Source organism: Metopolophium dirhodum, chromosome 4, assembly GCF_019925205.1.
Source record: "Metopolophium dirhodum isolate CAU chromosome 4, ASM1992520v1, whole genome shotgun sequence".
NCBI classification, from domain to species: Eukaryota; Metazoa; Arthropoda; class Insecta; order Hemiptera; family Aphididae; genus Metopolophium; species Metopolophium dirhodum.
In genome coordinates, this window is record NC_083563.1 from 26,494,183 (window position 1) to 26,514,919 (window position 20,737).

At 28.4% G+C, this 20,737-nt stretch overlaps 1 protein-coding gene across 1 annotated transcript; it reads right to left on the minus strand.

Annotated features, from left to right (window-relative positions):
* Positions 1-760: 760 nt before the first annotated feature.
* Positions 761-11,472, minus strand: LOC132943159 (intraflagellar transport protein 46 homolog). The gene is made up of 7 exons (XM_061012005.1): positions 11,196-11,472; positions 9,850-9,965; positions 8,467-8,538; positions 7,635-7,863; positions 2,975-3,084; positions 2,724-2,842; positions 761-1,024 (listed from the first exon to the last, which is right to left on the minus strand). Exons 1-7 carry the CDS (start codon positions 11,319-11,321, stop codon positions 897-899), a joined length of 900 nt encoding a protein of 299 aa, XP_060867988.1. The 5' UTR covers positions 11,322-11,472; the 3' UTR covers positions 761-896.
* Between the last annotated feature and the right edge of the window lie 9,265 nt (positions 11,473-20,737).

Consider the following 20,737-nt stretch of genomic DNA (forward strand, 5'->3'; position numbering starts at 1 on the left):
CCGATCCGCTGAAGCACCGGGGAAAGGGGTGTTCGTCGTGTCCGCGCACGCGCTCTCTCGCTTCCTCCCCGCCATCGAAATCCCATGCACGCCCCCGTCTTCTTAACCACGCGACCGTTTTAGTCACGTTCCCTCCCCTTTAGCACGCTATTTGCAGTGCACGCGTCCGACCCTGCAGCAGGTGCAGAAGACGGTCTCTATACTTAACGTATTATATTATTTGGTTTTAGACGTCATAACGTATATTATAGGTTTATAATCATACATCGCATAAACACCGCTTTTCATTCAATTGAGTTTATGTAAGAAGGTATAGCTAAAATTATACTGCAGCACCAGTACTAAAAGATAATAATCTCGTTAATCGTTACATCATTAATTATTATTATTTATAATTATTTGCGATAAGTACCCGTTACTAACCGAGATACTGTTCTCTCATCGTTGTCGTAATAATTATAATATCATAATAGATTAATAAAAAATACTATATATCCAGATGATCGATACTAAGGGCACGATCATTGTATACAAATATGACATCATATATTATAATAGTATAGTATAGTATATAGTATATTATATATATAGTAGTATATAATGTGGGTTAATCGTTTATGCAATGTATGATAATAATATTTATGAATTATTATATTATGCTTTTCGATCGTTCGCCCGTAGACTTGCATTTAGGGAATGACACTAGTACACTACTAAAAACATACACGATTGTTATGCTTATAATATAATATTACTATTTTATTATACACACAAAATATACAGTAAAAAATGAATATATATCTATTATATACACATTATACAAACAATACACCGACCGACAACGTCGTATTATATTAGTTAATACCACTTTTGTGTACCTAAGTGACTAATTCGTATTAACTGCTATTATCCGTAGCTATAACAGTTGTGTTTTGAGCTCGAGAGTTCTTGATAGCCACGTATACGGAAAACAACAGGTGTAGAGACTCAACTTTCGTGTCAGTCTTCGGGATCCCAAAGTAATCTGAAACAGATTTCAATCGCGTGATTTAGTGGACGTGTGCAGTCATTTGAGGTTCAACTAAATGACAACACCGACGTATGAAAAGATTAAATATAAGCAAATCAAAAAGTCATAAACTCATAATATACTTATTATACAGAGCTCGGAGTCTATAATATTATTTCGTTATATTAGGTTATAATATATACCTAATATTATAGTACCTTTACAAAATACATCGGCAAGGATAGAAATCTGTGTATTACACATGACGTTTTTAAAAATGATAAGTCTTGATTGTTATCACAATAATAAACTCCGAGGGACGGAGTGGCCGAGTGGACTAAAGCGTCGATTCCGAAACGTACCGTCGCCGGTTTGAATCTCGACCACGGGCGGCTCCTCTCTCCGGGCAGGCAACTGTCTAGAGAAAGAGACTGCCATTCCCCGACCGGGCATGGCAGAAATCTACGGGTACCCAATTTGTGCCAAAACCGAACACACATGTTTACCAAAAACCTACAGTACCCTTCCCCACAGTTGAAAAAACCACCCATTTGCCTAAGTGTACCATGTCTGTGCGACTTCTGTTTTTCAAATAAGAACCCCTCCACATTTTTATGTAGACAACTAGTGAATAATTTTTCTGAAAATGTGGAACTTTGATGTACCTAAGTACCTAGTTCAAAATTTGAACGTTGAGTTTCTCAGTTATTAAAGTATTTATAAAAAGGATAATAGGTATAGTCCTTAAAAATGGTTTTATAAAAATATAGGTAAAATAGATGTAATGTTGGATCTAGTATTTATTATACTTGGATCATTTTTACAAATTATAATGGTTGATAGATTAATTAGTACGATCTTCAAATCGCCATAGCTCCTATATTATCCAAACACATTATCATGAGTCATGGACCTATTATATCCTTGAAACACAAAGTTAAATAACTCAAAATTGAATTTTGATTTTGATTCGATACCATTTCCAGAATAATTATCTGATAAATAATTTACAGTAGAAAATGGTGGTCTTAATTTGAAAAAATAAAATTGTCCACAGGGCACTCTTTAATAAGTACGAAAAGTCTCAAGAGTTTAAAAATGTGGCTTCTTTATAAGTAGGTATGTGTAGGAAAAGTGAACATGTTTGACAAATCACTCTGTATATAATATACTGTGTAGGTACGTACCACGTTAAGTATATCGTAAACAGTTAATATTTTTAATTAAAAAAAATATAGATATATTTTATATTATGTATAATATTAATTATAATATAAATCTTACATATTATTTATCGATCGACTACACGTTTAAATCTAAATTTATTTTATTATTTTAGTCTTGCAAATATTGTTTACACATGCCAATGCAATATCTGTAGCGGATCGAAGTGATATACCTACTTAACCATTATAGTATTATAAACACTATTAAACATTTAAACTACAATATACAAATCTGTATAGAATCTTAATATAGAGGTATGTCCTATGACATAAATATACGCAAACACTATAACATAATAATATGGTACCTAAACGCGTTCATTTTAATGATTTTATAATATAGGAATAGTATTATATACCATAGATATATCACAATATTATATGATATATTTCGACAAATGACCATTTATATACCATTTAACAATATCATAATTTCAATTCATTTATTATTTGCATAGTTTTCTTTAAAATAATATCGATACACTTACCACAGACTTCATCTACAAGAGTCAACAAATCTGAATTTTCGAAATCCGGCACGTCTCTGCTTTTCTGGTCGCCACCGTCCATCCACGGTTCCATTATTGTTTCTACGTCTGGCATTTTTCTGTTGACGGGCAAAATATTAATAAATTACTGTGCACTGTGCAGTAGGTGTATTATAATATAATACATAAACACAAATTCTGTCAATTATTTTTCGTATAGAGTATAATATTATACTTATATCAGCACTTGCTTGGAATAAAAAAATGCGGACGTCTTTCCGCGGTTCAATTCATTTATGTCGCGTATCCACTGTTCGATGACTTTTGGATTTTTTTCGGCGCTTTCCAATTTTTTCACCACCTTTAACAAACCCCCAAGTGTTATCCTATATTATTATTATAATTATAGAATATCAATGATTTCATTATCTCACAGCCTGCAACCTACGCGTTATAATCACTATAATTTTATATTCGTTTAATATACCGATTACGGAGTGATGATACATTCAACTATACATAATACGACTACGCTAATTTTCCAAGTCGATTCTTGTGTTGTTGAAAAAAAATGTTTACATACAGTTAGTAGCAACATGAAAATATTCTCCGGTTGTCATTTGCGCATCACTATACCTATTGTCAGTTTTACATTTTTTGTAAGACAGTATCGCATGGTTCGATTTTTGGGTTACACAACTGGGTTATACATAATTTGCGCATCGACCGTTTAAAAGGTCGTACATCATTTGTGCATCAATATTAATTAACAATAAAACGGAAAAAAAGTGTATAACAAAAATCGAAGGTTGTTTTCTACATTTCTAGTGGTTCATCATTTACGACGGGTTCCTGAACGTCAAAAACTAGAATATAAATTAAATAAAACTTTACTAATAAAAAAAAAAATTAAAAAATGTCATGACTGATGAGTTTTGTCAAAATTTGAACTTTAAATGCTTATTTAACAAAAACTTATTACTAGGTATGTATTTTAGATTCTGAGTGGAACGATGAATGTATTGATTTTACAATGTTGTATGTTTTTTTTTATTTTAGATTCTGAGTGAAACGATGAATGTATTGATTTTACAATGATGTGTGTTTTTTTTTTTATTTTTTTATTTTTTTTTTTTATTTTTGTGTCTGTGTACACGATAAGTAGTCGAAATAATGCTTCGATTTTCGACTTCAGTATCTTGTTCGATGGGAAAGTGAATATCGTTGGTGCATTGGGGAGGTCAAAATTTTAATTTCCCAGTAGTTTTCAAAAGCGATGTGAAAAACAAAAGAAAAATTAAGGAAAAACGGGAATTTTTACGCAAAATCGATTTTTAACAAAATCGATTTTGGTTATTGGTGTAACTCTAAAACAAATGACCGTAGATGCATGAAATTTTCACTGGTTGTTTATATTTGCATTTTCTATACACAATACAATTTTGAAAATAATTTGACTTTTTTTGAACTGTTTACGGACATTGTCAGTTTTCAGTTTTTTTAAATTTTTTTTCTATAAATATCAATAAAATTTTATTTGTTGGGTAAAAAAGCTTGAAAATTTAATAGAAGGCTCCTAGGTTATTGTTTCAAAGGCAGATGAAAAAAATTAAAAATCCTTAGTCACAGTTTTTTTTTATACACGTTTAAAGTTCAAATCTTGAAAAAATACGGAAAAATCACGAAAATTTGCAAATTATTTTGAGTTAGAAATTCATAAAAAATTTTCTTTTTAAATCTAAGATTTTAAAATCTAATACAAGATTCCTCATAAGTTTGTCTAACTTTATCAAAAAAAAAATTTCTACAAGAAAGTCAAATTAAATTTTTATGAGCGTTTTAAATTCATATTTTTACAACATTAGATATTCACTCGATTTCTCATGTACCGATTTCCTTATTTTCTTGTAATTCAAAAACGAATAACTGTAGATACATGAAAATTTCACTGAATGTTTATATTAGCATTTCCTATACACCATACAATTTTGAAAATATTTTGACACTTTTTGAGCTGTTTACGGGCATTTTCAGTTTTCAATTTTTTTAGTTTTTTTTTCTATAAATATCAATAAAGTTTTATCTGTTGGGCCAAAAAGTGTAAAAATTTAATACAAGATCCTGATATATTTTTACAATAGCAGTTGAAAAATATTGAAAATACATAGGCACAGTTTTTTTTTATAAGCATTTAAAGATCAAATTTGGACAGAATTTATCAAATTTATAATTTAATAATTATTTTGTAGTTAAAAATTTATAAAATTTTCAACTTTTATAGCTAAGGATTGAAAATTGAAAACAAGGCTCCACGTAAATAGGTTATTTATAAATTACTTTATTCACAATAATATCATCAAATATACTTGGTAATATCATAGGCTGACTGACCGTTTTCGCTCAGAATCGTTTTTCTTATACAATGATATTATATCATTGAATTCAAATTTAACACCATCCATTACAGTGACCCACTTGTAACCTACTGTACAGCAGAGCGACATCCACTTATCCACCTTTTTTTTTTTTTTTTATTTTTGTGTCTGTCATCACTTTTTAGGACAGTAAAAATGCTTAGATTTTCTTCAACAGTATCTTTTCTGAAAGGAAAGTGAATCTAGTTGGTATTTTGGGGGTCAAAAGTAAAAATTTCCCAGAAGTTTTCAATGCACCGTGAAAAACAAAAGAAAAATTAAGGAAAAACAGGAATTTCTACGCAAAATCTGTTTTCGAGAAAATCGATTTTGGTTTTTGGTGCAACTCTTAAACAAATGACCGTAGATACGTGAAATTTTGACTGAATGTTTATATTAGCATTTTCTATACATCCTAACATTTTCCAAATATTTTGACTTATTTTGAGCTGTTTACAGACATTATCAGTTTCCATTTTTTTTAGTTTTTTTTTCTATAAATATCAATAAAATTTCATTTGTTTGTTAAAAAAAGCTTGAAAATTTAATAGAAGGCTCCTAGTTCAATAAGATTCAAAGGCAGATGAAAAAAATTTAAAACCCATTGTCACAATTTTTTTTTTATAAGTATTTAAAGTTTAAATATTGACAAAATACGTAATAATGACGAAAATTTGAAAATTATTTTGAGTTAGAAATTTATAAAAAATTTTCTTTTTAAATCTAAGATTTTAAAATGTAATACAAGATTTCTCATAAGGTTTTCTACCCTTAACAAAAAAAAAATGTATAGTAGAAAGTCAAATTAAATTTTTATGAGCGTTTGAAATTCATATTTTTACAACATTTGATATTCACTCGATTTCTCATGTAACGATTTTCTTATTTTGTTGCAATTAAAAAACGTATGACTGTAGATACTTAAAATTTTTACTGAATGTTTATATTAGCATTTTTTATACACAGTAAAATTTTGAAAATAATTTGATTCTTTTTGAGCTGTTAGCGGACATTATCAGTTTTCAATTTTTTTAGTTTTTTTTTTCTATAAATATCAATAAAATTTTATTTGTTGGGTAAAAAAGCATGAAAACTTAATGCAAGGCTCCTGATATATTGTTACAATAGCAGTTGAAAAATATTGTAAATATAAATGCAGACATAATTTTTTTTTATAAGCATTTAAAGTTCAAATTTTGACAAAATTTATCAAATTTAAAATTTAATAATTATTTTGTAGTTAAACATTTATAAAATGTTCAACTTTTATAGCTAAGGATTGAAAATTGAAAACAAGGTTCTATGTTAATAGATAAATATATAAATTACTTTATTAACAATAATATCATCAAATATACTTAGTAACACGAACTACTACACAGTAGTTCGTGCTTACTGCTTAGTAATATCATAGGCTGACTGACCGTTTTCACTAAGAATCGTTTTTATTGTACAATGATATATCATTGAACTCAAATTTAACACCATTCATTACAGTGACCCACTTGTAACCTACTGTACAGCAAAACGACATTCACTTACCCACCTTTTTAAACTTAAAAATCTTATATTATGCATTAATCATTATCTATATTATATTATATTATGTATGTACATTTAATATAATTATTTCTACAATTTAATTGAATGAATGCAATTTATTTTTAATTGCTTGTATTTATTTGTTACATTGATATATTTGATATACGAGAATCATTGAATTTTCAATAAAAAATAATTTTTTATACCCTTCTATTGTTCAGCCTGTTGATGTGCATATGATGTACAATAATTTAGTGCAGGTAAATATACGATGAGCAAATGATATACAGCCGAAAATTTAAAATAAACCAAAATGCTTCGATTTTAACGTATAGTATCTTATCTTTTAGAAAACTGGATCAGGATGGTCTCTTTAAAGAGGTCACTTTTCGATTTTCTCAATAATTTTAACGCCACGAGAAAAATCACCAAAATATCCTATTGCTAAATACTTTGTTTTTAACGCTTTGTGTATCACCATAGAAACGAATAAAATTTTAAAATAACCGCTAAAAAATGAAAATGTATGAGTTTATATTTGTTCAATTTACTATTGAACATAAACATAATTTATGAATCTAGTTTCAAATTATATAATACTATTTATTAAACATACTAATATCTATGTATAATGTATATACATATAAATATTGCTACATATATAATTACTAAGTGTTACACTGATCCTCAGCTCAGAATCGTTTTTTTTATCGAATGCAATCATTGTATTCAAATCGAATACTGTAATAATACACTATCCTGTCCGAGGACAGAACGGCCGGTTATGGACAAACTTCCAACACCGCTGACACACTCCATCCCCCTGCACTTCCCGCTTTTTCAAAAATGGATGTATAGTCAGTTTAACCTAACCTATCCTCAACACTTAATTGTACCCATATACATATATTTCATAATATTATGGTATATTGCAGCGTTAATAGTTTTTGCTCACCAGCGACTTGGACGACGACGAACACGACGCCCGAAGCTGTAAGTTGAGCAGACACGGGTCGCTTTGGTTTAGACATGGCTCGTCCAAGTACTCCAGACCTAGGCCCACCTGTATGGAAGGATCGGGTGCAATCACTTTGATAAACGCATCGGCGTCACCGACGGCAGGCAAGTAATCCGGTATGAACGGCTGCAACCTGAACTCGAGTTTCGCCTTCTGGGGGTAGTACCTGCAAACGGACAAGTCTACGTGCATATTATACTATATACCCAATGTATGATATATCCAACACGGTGATGATTGTCTTACCGAGTTTTTCCTCGACAACAATAATATGTTTGAATAATGTAGGTAAATATTTGTAATTTGACTTTTAAAATATTCACATAAATTAGATCTACGAATTGGGAGTCTTAGCTAATTTGATACTTCGAGTTTAAGAATCCAAAAGTTTTAAACATAAAATTGTATAATTATTATAGTTCCCTAATAACGTTCTAAAAATCATTGAAATTGAAGAAAGAATCATTTTCTAAAATCTTGCTTCGACAAAATATTAATAAAAAAAAAAAGTAATCGGCGAGAATAAACATGTCGAGACACTCGTCATACAATATTGGAGTTAAACATAAATGTATAATAGAGTGGGTTATAAAAATTATAAAAGTGGGTTGATTGATCTCAAATAAACTTATTAAGAATTAAATTTTTTATCGATACGATGGACACGGGTCTATTAAAAAACAGGTGGCATCGAATTATCTTAAATACATATACACCTTATAGCCACATAGATACTATTTCTTACATAATATTAAGATGGTATACTTACATTGATATGTATTTGAACACGTCTTTAATATCTTGGGATAAGTGAAGAAGATCGACGTCTTTATTGTAATCCCTACCAAATATGCAGTATAAATTAATTTCATATATTAAAAAATATTTAGTATTTACCGTATTTAATTCAAATTATACATTTTATAAGGTTTTGTTTTACAAGACAAAGGCAACACAATGATTTGGAACATCTATATTGATTCCGAACATGTTTAAAGCATATTTCTATTTGCAAGGATCTCCTGAAATTTGTATTTAATTTTTTCTCGATATTCTACGATATTCTCTCGTATTATAGTAAATTATAATATGAGTTTTGTGAACATTTTTCAATTTGATTTAAACAGTTTGTATAATAGACTATAATGAATAAAAAATTATTAAAAAAAATCACAATAGTAAGATGTTTTAATAAAATGAACATGAATTATAATTTTTTTTTACAAACGAAATCAATACAATATTGTTGGAAATAAACAACAATAAGTGTCTCTGGTTAGGTAATTCTTCATATACCCACATAGTATTATATTTTTGTATTATAACCATTGACACATGATTTACATGAAAATTTGTATTTTCTTAGGAATTTTTCCCTTCAAATTAATTATGTAATATGATGATTGAATCTATAAAAAGCCGACATGTTGGAATTTTTATGTACCTTGTTAGTACTAGAGTTATAAACAAATATTGCAAAATGGAATAAAAAAAATGAATAATTTTTTTGATAATATTAATTTGTGACAGGTGTGCTATTATATTATAATAATTTATTAAGTATTGTACTCGAATTTATTTAAATAATATAGATAACTAACGTGAGGATTAAAGCAGTAATTATGATATGTTGGCATACGATATAGGTACATAAATAGTTGTTGTGAAATCATCAAATTATTCACCACACTAGAAAATGTAATGCATTATTCATTAAATGCGTTCCGTGCAGCTGTCGATGTGATTATGAACGAGGCCCGCTAATTGGGTCTTAGGACCTGAGACGTTTACCAATAAATGAAAAAAAAAAAAACACAAAAAAATTCACTTAAATCACTTAAATACGATATTTAAGTAAAATGTTTAATGAGTGTGTTCATGAACACCATACGATATTTTATATTTATATACAATAATATATAATATGTATAATGTATATAATATAGTGTAATATACATTATATTATATTATTATCTGACATATTGACATTATATTCCTTCAGAAATTGAAAAACGTGTTAAATGATATGTGTTGCGTAATTGTTGAACAATGTTTTATAGAAGAAAAAACAATCACGATTATTTCGCTCGAATCAGAATATTATTAAAATTTAATGTATTTGATAAAAAAAATTCATCTCATGGGAGTTTACCTCTGAGCTTCGTGCACGTCAAAACTGTCTGGATCTTCTTTCACGGCCGCATCCATTTCTTCGTAATCCACGGCTCTGAGTCTGGACCTGGACCTTCGACCTGAACCACTGGACATCTATTTGAATATAACATATTATGTTATATTATTTAATTGCATATATTAATGAGATTATTCTTAAACATTAATAATATTATTCTACAGGGTGGGGTAGGTTAGGAAACGGGCAATTTCTAAATATGTAATATAATAATCGCCCATTTCACTGTCCCGTCCTGTATATATTCTTCAAAGTTCAAACCGTTCACTTAACATATTCGCAAAAGCATTATTATAACCAGCGTTAATGGGAAGGAAATAAACATTTTATCATAAAAGAGCAAATACGTAAATATATATTATGTATTTATAATGATTGATAATTTGTTTTGAGTTTAATCAATTACAATTTACAAAGTAATATTATTAAACAATACATTCAAAAATAATAATATGTAGTCAATAGCGTTATTACCACCATAATAATAATATTAAACATTTTTTACAATTATTCTTAGCTTCGTCATAATCTAAATCTAATTAATTTAGAACACCATCTGGATCTACCTAATATGGTAATGGCGGTGATTGCCCGGATTAATAATAAACGATCTGACAATAATAAATAAAACTCGGAGGAGAAAATAACTTGAAAAGTTATAGTCAAATATTTCTAGGAATTTGATAGTTCTATACAAGATACTACAATATTACTATTTTTCAATGATACTATACGTAATTAAAATTGTACCAAAAATAACATTGAGTATAATATATTGGTATATAATATATAGAATTGTATATTATACTCAATGAAAATAATAATGATTTATTTGTTTTGATATCTTATATAACTTTTTTTTTTTTTTTGAAAATTTACAATCTGTATTGACACAAACACAATAAGTAAATGACGTAATATGTACAACAAAACAATATAATAAAATGATAGAATGGCATGATAGGGGCGACCATCCAATGATAGAGAACCCTTCATACTTAAATTAAACATAATTTATTGATTTTTTTTTTAATTAAATTTTTTTTTATTATATATCATAAAAGATCACGACACCAGCGCCTTTTACGGCGACGATGGGGTTGTCAGGTAGTGTAAGACGTGTGGAAAGGTGGGATATAAGAAGATTTTGGTGTTGCTGTAATTTTTTGTGAAATTGAATATAATATTGTTTGGTTAGTTGATCAATTTTATATACCTAAAATCTAATATCACAACAACAAATGCAAGGTGAACTCTTGCTCTGGATAGAATCACTATAACAAAATATTATAATATTTTTAGATTACCAAAATTTTTCGTTGCTTGGCACTGGGCGTCCTCAGATCTCTACTGCTGTCGTTGTCGATGCTACTATCAGACGACTCACTGTCGACATCCTCGGCATCCTTTACGTCAATCTCTTCGTCGTACATTGTATGTATTTCACAACGATTCGGACGCAAATATAATGCGCTATGACGCGTAGGTGTTACGACTGAGAGTTAATATTACAGATATAAATATGACGTATCGACGTTGTCTTCCGCCAAAAGGCCATAATATTACACGCACAGTATACATTTTATACGCATTTTATACCCGATGACTACTGTTTTGGTTACCGGTGACCGGTGTTGCCGTTGGTAACTGCATTTAGGTACCAGCTGCTGCTGTTCTACACTTACGCTGCAGTGGTCGACGATTGATTTTCTTTTTTAAACCGCCGCAAGCATCGCCAAAGCGCTCTACGATATATTATATACAACAGGTACTTTACAATATATTATATACGATATAGTGCAATATACTGATAATAGGTACATATTTTATGCATAATATCAGTGTCATATCGACAAGTTATACCTACATATGCACACATATTATTAAATCAGCGGTGATGGATTGAGCCTTTTTAACGAAAAGGTAACGTGTGGGTATTTTCCCTACAACTACCTACATCCAGATAATAATATGCAATTTCGCAATAACTTTTGACTGCCTAATGTAGCATCGATATCGTTTTGAATGTAAATCCTATGAATATAATATTATCCAAATCTGTAGAACCATGTGAGAACCTAACTATGTATAATTTATTAGCTTAAAAATAGTTATTATTTCCAGTCACTGTATTATATCACTATATTAATATCATTTATGTTGTTATATTAGATTCGACACCAACGTTCAATGCGCTGATTGCAAGTCTAAAACGGATTTTCTCCGAAAAACTTATCGTAGTTATCTGTACCGCACTGGTGAATCGAAAAAACGTATTGTCAAACTATCGTACACATCCGGAAAAAATACGAACGTACAGATTATATTCGGTTTGTAGGGAAATGGGATTAAGGAAATAAAATGTATAATATCCAATGTTTAAAGTGGCGTCGATACGAGAGAAAGTCATAATAACGTTTTTAATATCGTTTTACAGTTAATAACTTATCGTGGATTATATAAACTAGCCACTAAATTATAAACTATCAAACAAATCCAAAAATATATAAAATAATTTAAATTGAATACACGTCATGGAAAATTAACTACACCGAAACAGGATCAATATATTATTGTATGATTTATATTATATTATATTATTTATATATGAATTGAATGTGACAAATTATTTTAAAGGTAGTGACAACAACTTCACATTATTAACCTTATATAACGAAATCAAATAATTATTATAATTTATAACAATACATTAATATTTTTAAGATTAATTATTTATAATACGGTTGTATGCTGTTGTGTGTTATTAATTTATTGAGTTTAGCGAAACATTTTACAGGAACACAAAACACACGATACACATAGCACATATGTATATTTAGTAGTAAAATTATAATACTGGCGGGGCAAAATAAAAACTTATTAAAAGCCCCTGCAAACCCTATTAATTTTTCATCAAAACGATCTTAGCGACTGACAAAAATTAAAGTACTTCTAGTGGTTCGATTTAAAAAATGTAAAGATGTTAAAATTGGTCAACAAGTCTACTTTGCATCGGTCGGAGCATATTTTTTATATTTTAGATATTTTTTAATATATTTAATATTAAAAATGTATAAATTCATTAAATGTAAAACATTTATTCTCGTCAAGAATTTGCTGAAATTGAAAAAGTGCTCCGACCGATGCAAAGTAAACTTGTTTACCTACACAAACATCTTTACATTTTTTAATCGAACCACTAGAAGTACCTTCATTTTTGTCAGTGCGACGGCTATTTCATGTCCAATAATTGGTTTTCTAATGATTTTAAATGACTTGTGCATGTTTGTGCGTGCGACCATAAACCAGATATGAAATAACAATGAAGTGTTAATTAATGTGGGTCGCAGGTGATGTTAGGGGAGTAACACCACATCAATTACTACACACACAAAGACGATCAGTAATCGCAGTAACGAAATAATTGCCTAAACACAACTCCTTAAAAATGGCACATTTGTAGGGGCCTTAATAAAAATATTATGTACGGTGCTATGCTATTTGTGTTGCATTCTGTTTGATAAAAGGATAATATTAGTTGATAAAAAACTGATAAAATACTAAATTACTAAATTACTTCTTTATTTTAAAATAAAAATATATACGGTAAGTATTTTAATATTTTATTGTTTATAATTTATATAAAAATAATAGTTACATTATATTATTTTAATAATTTAATGTAAATTGTAGCATTGATAATTTATTACAATATAGTATTACAATTAGAATGCATGTTTGGTTGAAATTGTACTCCTTAAAATTGTTAATGTCCAGAAATACAATTTATTACTAAGCAACAGAAATGGAGTGCTATATTTTTGATAAAACACACAACCATTCAACTCATTATGAATTCAAACATAAGTGAATAATAAGATAATAATTGAAACAACAAAATAGTACAAGAATTATCGTTTATTATCAATACTATTATATTTACAACCAATGGTACTGTATATAATAAAATGTTTGTACACGTTTTATCATTTTTATTATTTCATGTTCGGTTTAAAACGTATGGAATGGCCAAAAACACAAAGATAATCGTTGAAATCGGACAAAAAGTGCACGTTAAAAAATGTTTTATTATATCAATAAATAACACGAGAGCGATATGTTTTATATTATAACTTAAAAACTAAAAAGTAATAATACAAAATCTACAATGCAAATACTTCGATGGTTTGAGGGTGTTATTTGATGTCAACAAATTATTTTTAAATTTCAAGGTGTTGTGGTTACTCGAATAATTGAATACGTGAATACTAATGTTCTATTGAGTTACACAGACAGTCGCCTTGTAAAATATAATATTGTCATAGTACTTTCCTAGACATGATGAATTGCCTATACAATTCTCCTTAAAAATTTATAAACTGGAACCACCAATGATTCATTCATTTTGAGTGCCGTAAATGTTTTAAAATACAATATAAATTCATTTTATAATGTTAAAATTGATATGACAAACTTAAAAAAAAAAAATAATGTATTTTAATGCTCGCTGCGATTGTATTTACTATATTTTATTATTTGAAAATTTAATAGTAAATGATAATATTATATAGAATCAGGGCTTGGAACCTTTATAATTTTTTCGGTTTCGGTTCCAATTAGGGTCTTCTTCATAAAAATAAAAATTAGGTACCAGTTTCGGTTCTGGTATCGGTAAAAACCGGTATTTAGAGGTATTTTTTTTTTCAAAAAGTAAAAAAAAACCAAGTATAAACTTCAAACATATATTATCTAAAATGATAAAATAAAATTATAGAAGCCTTATGAGGTTAAAGGACATACTAAGTTTACTATAATTTTGTTTTAAAAACATCCAAAACAAATTTCAAAAAATAGGGTTGGCTTATGTTGTAAGAAGTGGATGTCAGTGCATGGTATAATGTGATACAATCAAACACTTAAATACTCTTTGGTCTCTATAAAAAGTGGTTTTATTTAAATGATAGCCTAGAATTACCTTTAAATGATGTGCATGTAGCCAAGTGACCAACTTTTTAGTTGTTTATACCACCAATTAGCTTACTCAACACTTTAGAATAGAACTCTGCCTCGATATTTTATCTTAAATTATGTTTTTAAATTAATTTTGATATATAGGTAATTTTTACAAGGTATACATAATTTTCTATTGAAATGAATTGTGATTGTTCAATAGATTCCAATTTATACAGCCCTTAGATCCTTGACTAACTTACACTGTAGCTGTGGCCTATGAGTCTGTGGTCTTGTGAGTTGTAATAGGCTACAGATTCCAGGTATGAGTTATAATATATTATATTAAGAGGACATCACACCCGCATGTGTTATCTCCGTCTTACAAACGTACAACATAGCAAAAACTGTTTTGCGCAGGACAACTTTTCTCGCACCATATTTGCTGTAGAACTACCAAATTTTCACAACACGTAAAGAAGAACTTTATCTGTGCAACAGATTTTTTTTTTAATAGCACTATCCAATCATTTTTTATAAGCAAATGAAAAAAACAAAATGTTTAGAAGCAAATAACTTTTATTGTATTTATGTTATCTAACATATAGACACGTTGTTGCATGGATAATGTTATACCCTATATGTTCAGACATTTTGGAGCCACTACTACAAACACAGAAATATACAAGTTGTCCCGCGCAAAATAGTTTTTGCTATGTTGTACATTTGTAAGGCGAAGACAACACATGTGGGTGTGACATCCTCTTAATATTGAAGGTATGACAGTTGGACTTGGTTAAAAAAAAACTGGTCTATTTTAAAATAGATGTAGAAGTGAGTATATAATAATTAGAAAAAAATGTCTATCTTATAACAGTAAAGATAATAGATCTAATATATTATAATATAATATATCGTGCACAGAGTAGGTGGATGGAAAAACACGAAAAACGTTATAAGTTTTTGTATGATATTAATATATTATTATTGATATTAGAACGATTTTTTCTGGAACATTTTGTCGCGATTATTTATTATTATAAGAATTATGCGGTCATTAATATTCACGTGATGACAAAAAAGGGGAACCCATAAGAAACCCCGCATTGTATTGACAAGCCGCAGTGCCACTGCTCAGTGCCAGACACTTAAATTATTAAATATACGAGCACGAACCGCTTAGTGCGATACCCACGCAAATGATCTTGTAATAATAATAATGATAATTGACGTGTCAACAACGATAGAGAATAATAAAAAAAAAAAAAAGGAAAAAGATAAATTACTTATTGATTGATATACATGTAATAACTAAGAATCATTTCCAATAGCTGCAAGGTTTTGGTCGGGCATGTATGTATGGATCGTGTGTGTAGGTACATGTTTTTTATTTATTAATAATTGAATAATACTGTATATAGACAATTAATATGCAACACTATGGGTACGTCATCTCGAACGACGATTGTTATTACCTACGATTGTTGCCTCGCATTTTTATGCAAATACGACTCACGTAAAATATGTATTCAAATGTGTGAAACTAAGTTTTAGTGTTTGCGATGAGAACAAACATCTTTTTTTTTTTTAATTAGTTGTATTTTTATCGCGTGTATATAATAACATAATGCTGTTATTATATTATTATGAAAGTTTTGTCATTTTATTGATGTACCAGCAGGCAGCAACTCTAAGCAAGTATAAGACTCGGTGCGATTTAAATTATCAATCCTGTAAAGATTTGCCACAACAGTGATTTCTTTTATACTAGCTTATTTTTCTTTTTATCACTTATTTGTAAATACACCCATAGGAGGAACATAAATAAAAAAAATAAAAACAATAAACAATATCATAAAATGGAAGATCGTGATAATGTCTCGTAAAGAGTTATAATGTTTTTTTTTTAAATATATTATATATGTATAGGTACCTAATACCTGTATACATTAATACATTATATACATCGTACAGCCATACAGATGGCCGATGAGCCAATTTTCTATTCACGACATTTACTATTTCTTAACTGCAGATATGATTATCTGTAATCATGCCATTATAATCTATTAAAATAAATTACTTTTTAACGAAACGTTATACATAATTATTGTACCTATGTTCCATTTAAAAATAAGAATAAGATTAAAATTACTATCAATTTATTTTTCCAAAAATGTAACACCATTAATATTATTATATTATAATATTGTGTTTAATGTGGTAGGTACGAGTAGCACAGCGGTTCCCAAAGTGTACGCCGAGGTTTCTTTTCAGGGGCGCCGCGGCCGTAGAATTTTATTTGGTCCAAAATTACATTTGAGAACCCGATAATGACGGTAATGGGAACAAGTACGATTATAATATTATATGAACAAAAATTTATAAATTATGTATAATTTTAATTAAATACATATTTTAATATCACCCATTATTATTTTTTCCAGGTTTTAATTTTATTTTCTATTTCTTATGAATATCATGACTTGGGAAGGGCTCCCTTAGAAAACCTTTGTTCAAAAATGACACCACGATCCAAAAAAGTTTGGGAGCCACTGCGTTAATAGGTAGGTACATAATAATATGTCCTATATAATACAAGGAGCCGAAGTAGGTTCATATACATATCCCAGAATTTGTACTCAATACATTAAAATTAATTTATAATATTCAACGCATAAAATATTATCACGATATAATCAATAAAGGTGTTATTATTTTTACCAATAATTCACTTGTTTGCTTCAACCTAGTATGTTTTTTAAAAATGCTAAAAAAACAATTATATACTTAAAATGTATATAATATCAGTGTTTTGAACATATTAGGTATAGGTGAACAAATATTTTAATAATTATTTTACTACTCATGCGTGTTTATATTATAATTTATAATATAGTAACACTAACCATGTAGTAGTTTTTTTTTTTTTTTTATTGGGTAACCCGCAGCAACATAGGCCATTGGGTGTGGGGGAGGGCACTGTAGGTTTTTATATTGGGTAGGTTGGTACACGTGTGTGTTGTGTTTTGGCAGAATTTCTAATGGGGCACCCGTAGGTTTCTGCCGTGCCCCGGGTGGGGGGATGGCGGCACTTGTTCTCCGGACACCGTGACTTGCACGGAGAAAAATGCCGCCCGGTGGTCGAGGATCGAACTCGGACCGGCTGTGCCGAATCCGTCGCGTTAGACCACTCGGCCACCTCGTCCCCCATGTAGTAGTTATGTCCACAATAACTGAAAACAATCAAATACTCAACATAAGTTGTTTAATATTTTTAATAGTGATTTTTTTGTTTATCAACTAACTAAATAATTCTAAAATTTAAGCTATTTATTATTAGTTTTTATTTATTGTAGTTTAGTGTATACAACTACTGTAATTATTTTTCAACCTCTTGAATCACACATTATTTTTTTTAAATCCGATATTTCTTTATGTATTTAATTTTTAATTTTAACCTATTTTTTTTTTATAGCATCATATGTGCCAATATGCATTTTTAGGTTTACGGAAATCCCTAGTTATCATCATCAACTGTTCTACATTATATTTTTTTATTGATTTAAGTGATTAAACCAACTTTTTGAATTAAAAAAAGATGGAGTAATAGTATTAATTGATGTATTTCGAATATTATTTATCATGTGTATGAGAATTATTTTAAAGTTATTGTAATTAACTGTCATTTTTTACTTTTTAAGCTATGATTTAGTTTTGTTGGCATGGGCAATGATTATAAATATCATTATTAAAACAAGCTAGTATTTTCTTTCTTAGGAGATTGTCAAATAAAAATAAGAATATAAAATAAGAGGCTAAAAATCTATGATAAAAATCTTAAAAGTCTTAGGTACTAATAAATAGTTGTACCGTAATTTTATTATTCTGAGTTTATTAAGAAGTTGTTAACGACAAAGAAATTATATTATTGGGTATTTCAAAAAAAATTATATTTTAACATTACATTAGTATAAAAAAACTAAATTTCCTATTAGCTAAAAAAAATTACTGATTAACAAAAATATAATTATATAAATGATATAAATATAATATATTGTATATATATATATATATTTTATATTACATAAATATTCAAATGAAATATAAAATTAAAATAAAAAAATTCAACCATTAAATTTTGGAAATCATAAAAATGTGTAATTTGTAAATAGTTCATGGTGAAAATAGGTGGCTTACAGAAAAAGAAGTTTCACTTATGCATGAAACTTAGGTTCATAAAAAAATATATTTATTTGTAATAGTATATTATTATTTGCTTTACAGTGACAATAAGAGCCAAAAATATATAACAAGTGTATCAGGTATCTGACTATTAATAAAATATGACCTGCAGATAGCCATAATTCAGAACTAAAATCAGATTAAGAACTACATAATATATAAACTATAATAATTAATAACCTAACCATATAAGTATGTGACATGTATATTTTTAATTAAGTTTTGCGTTTATATATGCCTCACGGCTATATAATATATCAATTACAAATGAATGATATTTTAAATATTTCATATCTACATTAACGTCATTAACTTATAAACATATCGTTAAATTGGACGTAAAAATTAGAAAATTCGTTCGGACTTTCGACAACATATATTATGTACTATATAACCTACATTGTACAATTTAGCTTTATCACAACTACACTAAAATTATTATTATTTATTTTTTATAATATTTACCTAGCAATTCGCAGGTTGAGAATGACAAAGTTCTACCTATGTCTACTTTTTTCAAAAATCGTTTTTGCATACATTTGTTTGATTTTCAATTGTGCATCTTTTTATTCAAAAACGGTGTTTCTACATACAATACTTAGTAAAATACAGAATGAAAAGGTTGTACCTATGTAATGAAAAATTATTGAATCGTGATTATAGATGTAGTTTGATAGAACTTTTTTATTCTGATAAGTGATTAGCTTACGTAAGTATGAAAAGGTTCTATCGTCATGTTATTCCATATTGGTTTTATCATTGATTAAATATACAAGTACAAACAATTTACAATTTTAAAATACTCATAACTCGTTTTAGAATTAAAATATAATAAAAAGCCCATAAGATTGCCTAGATAATAATCTTACCTTTAAATTTTATAGGAGGTCAATTCACTCTAATTTTTAAACTAACGGAGCTACACGTGTTCTACTGAACGTACAATTTGCTATGTTGCGCACTTGTTGGACAGAGACAACATATGCGGGTGAGGCGTCCTCTTATAAGACGTGTTAACGATCATGTGATATTACTTATTAGTTATAATATTAGCACTTAGCAGGGTCAGGGAAATCTGCAATATAATTAAAATAATACAATTAGGTCATTAAACAATTTAATTATTTATTCGGTCAAATTTTTAATAGTTGTTTTCGATTTAACATTAAAATAATGTAAAAACAAATTTATTATAAATATTGATGTTGCATGTTTCGGTAATTCTGAAAATAAGTAAAAATATTGTAAGGAATTACAAAAAAAAAAAGTCCTTTGTATATTATAATATATCAGTTGGAAGAATGAAAAGGTTCTATACAGAGAACTTGTTTCTTCTTATACACTTTTCTTCTTGTTTTTTGGGTTTTATAACATTCGTGGATGTCTAATACCTACTTAATATTCACAATGTATTTGACAATAATTGTATTCATTTATTCATTCAAATTATGGTTATATTCATAAGATAACCTGTAAAAAAGATATTGGGTATATTAAAGTTAAAAATCGCTCAGCTGAACAATTGGATATTGTGATACAGAGTCTTTCCACTCTCGACCCGCGAATTATCATATTATTTATTATTTACATTTTACAAAATTATAAATCATATTATAACAATATAAAAAAGATATAATAAATTAAGTGTACCCTA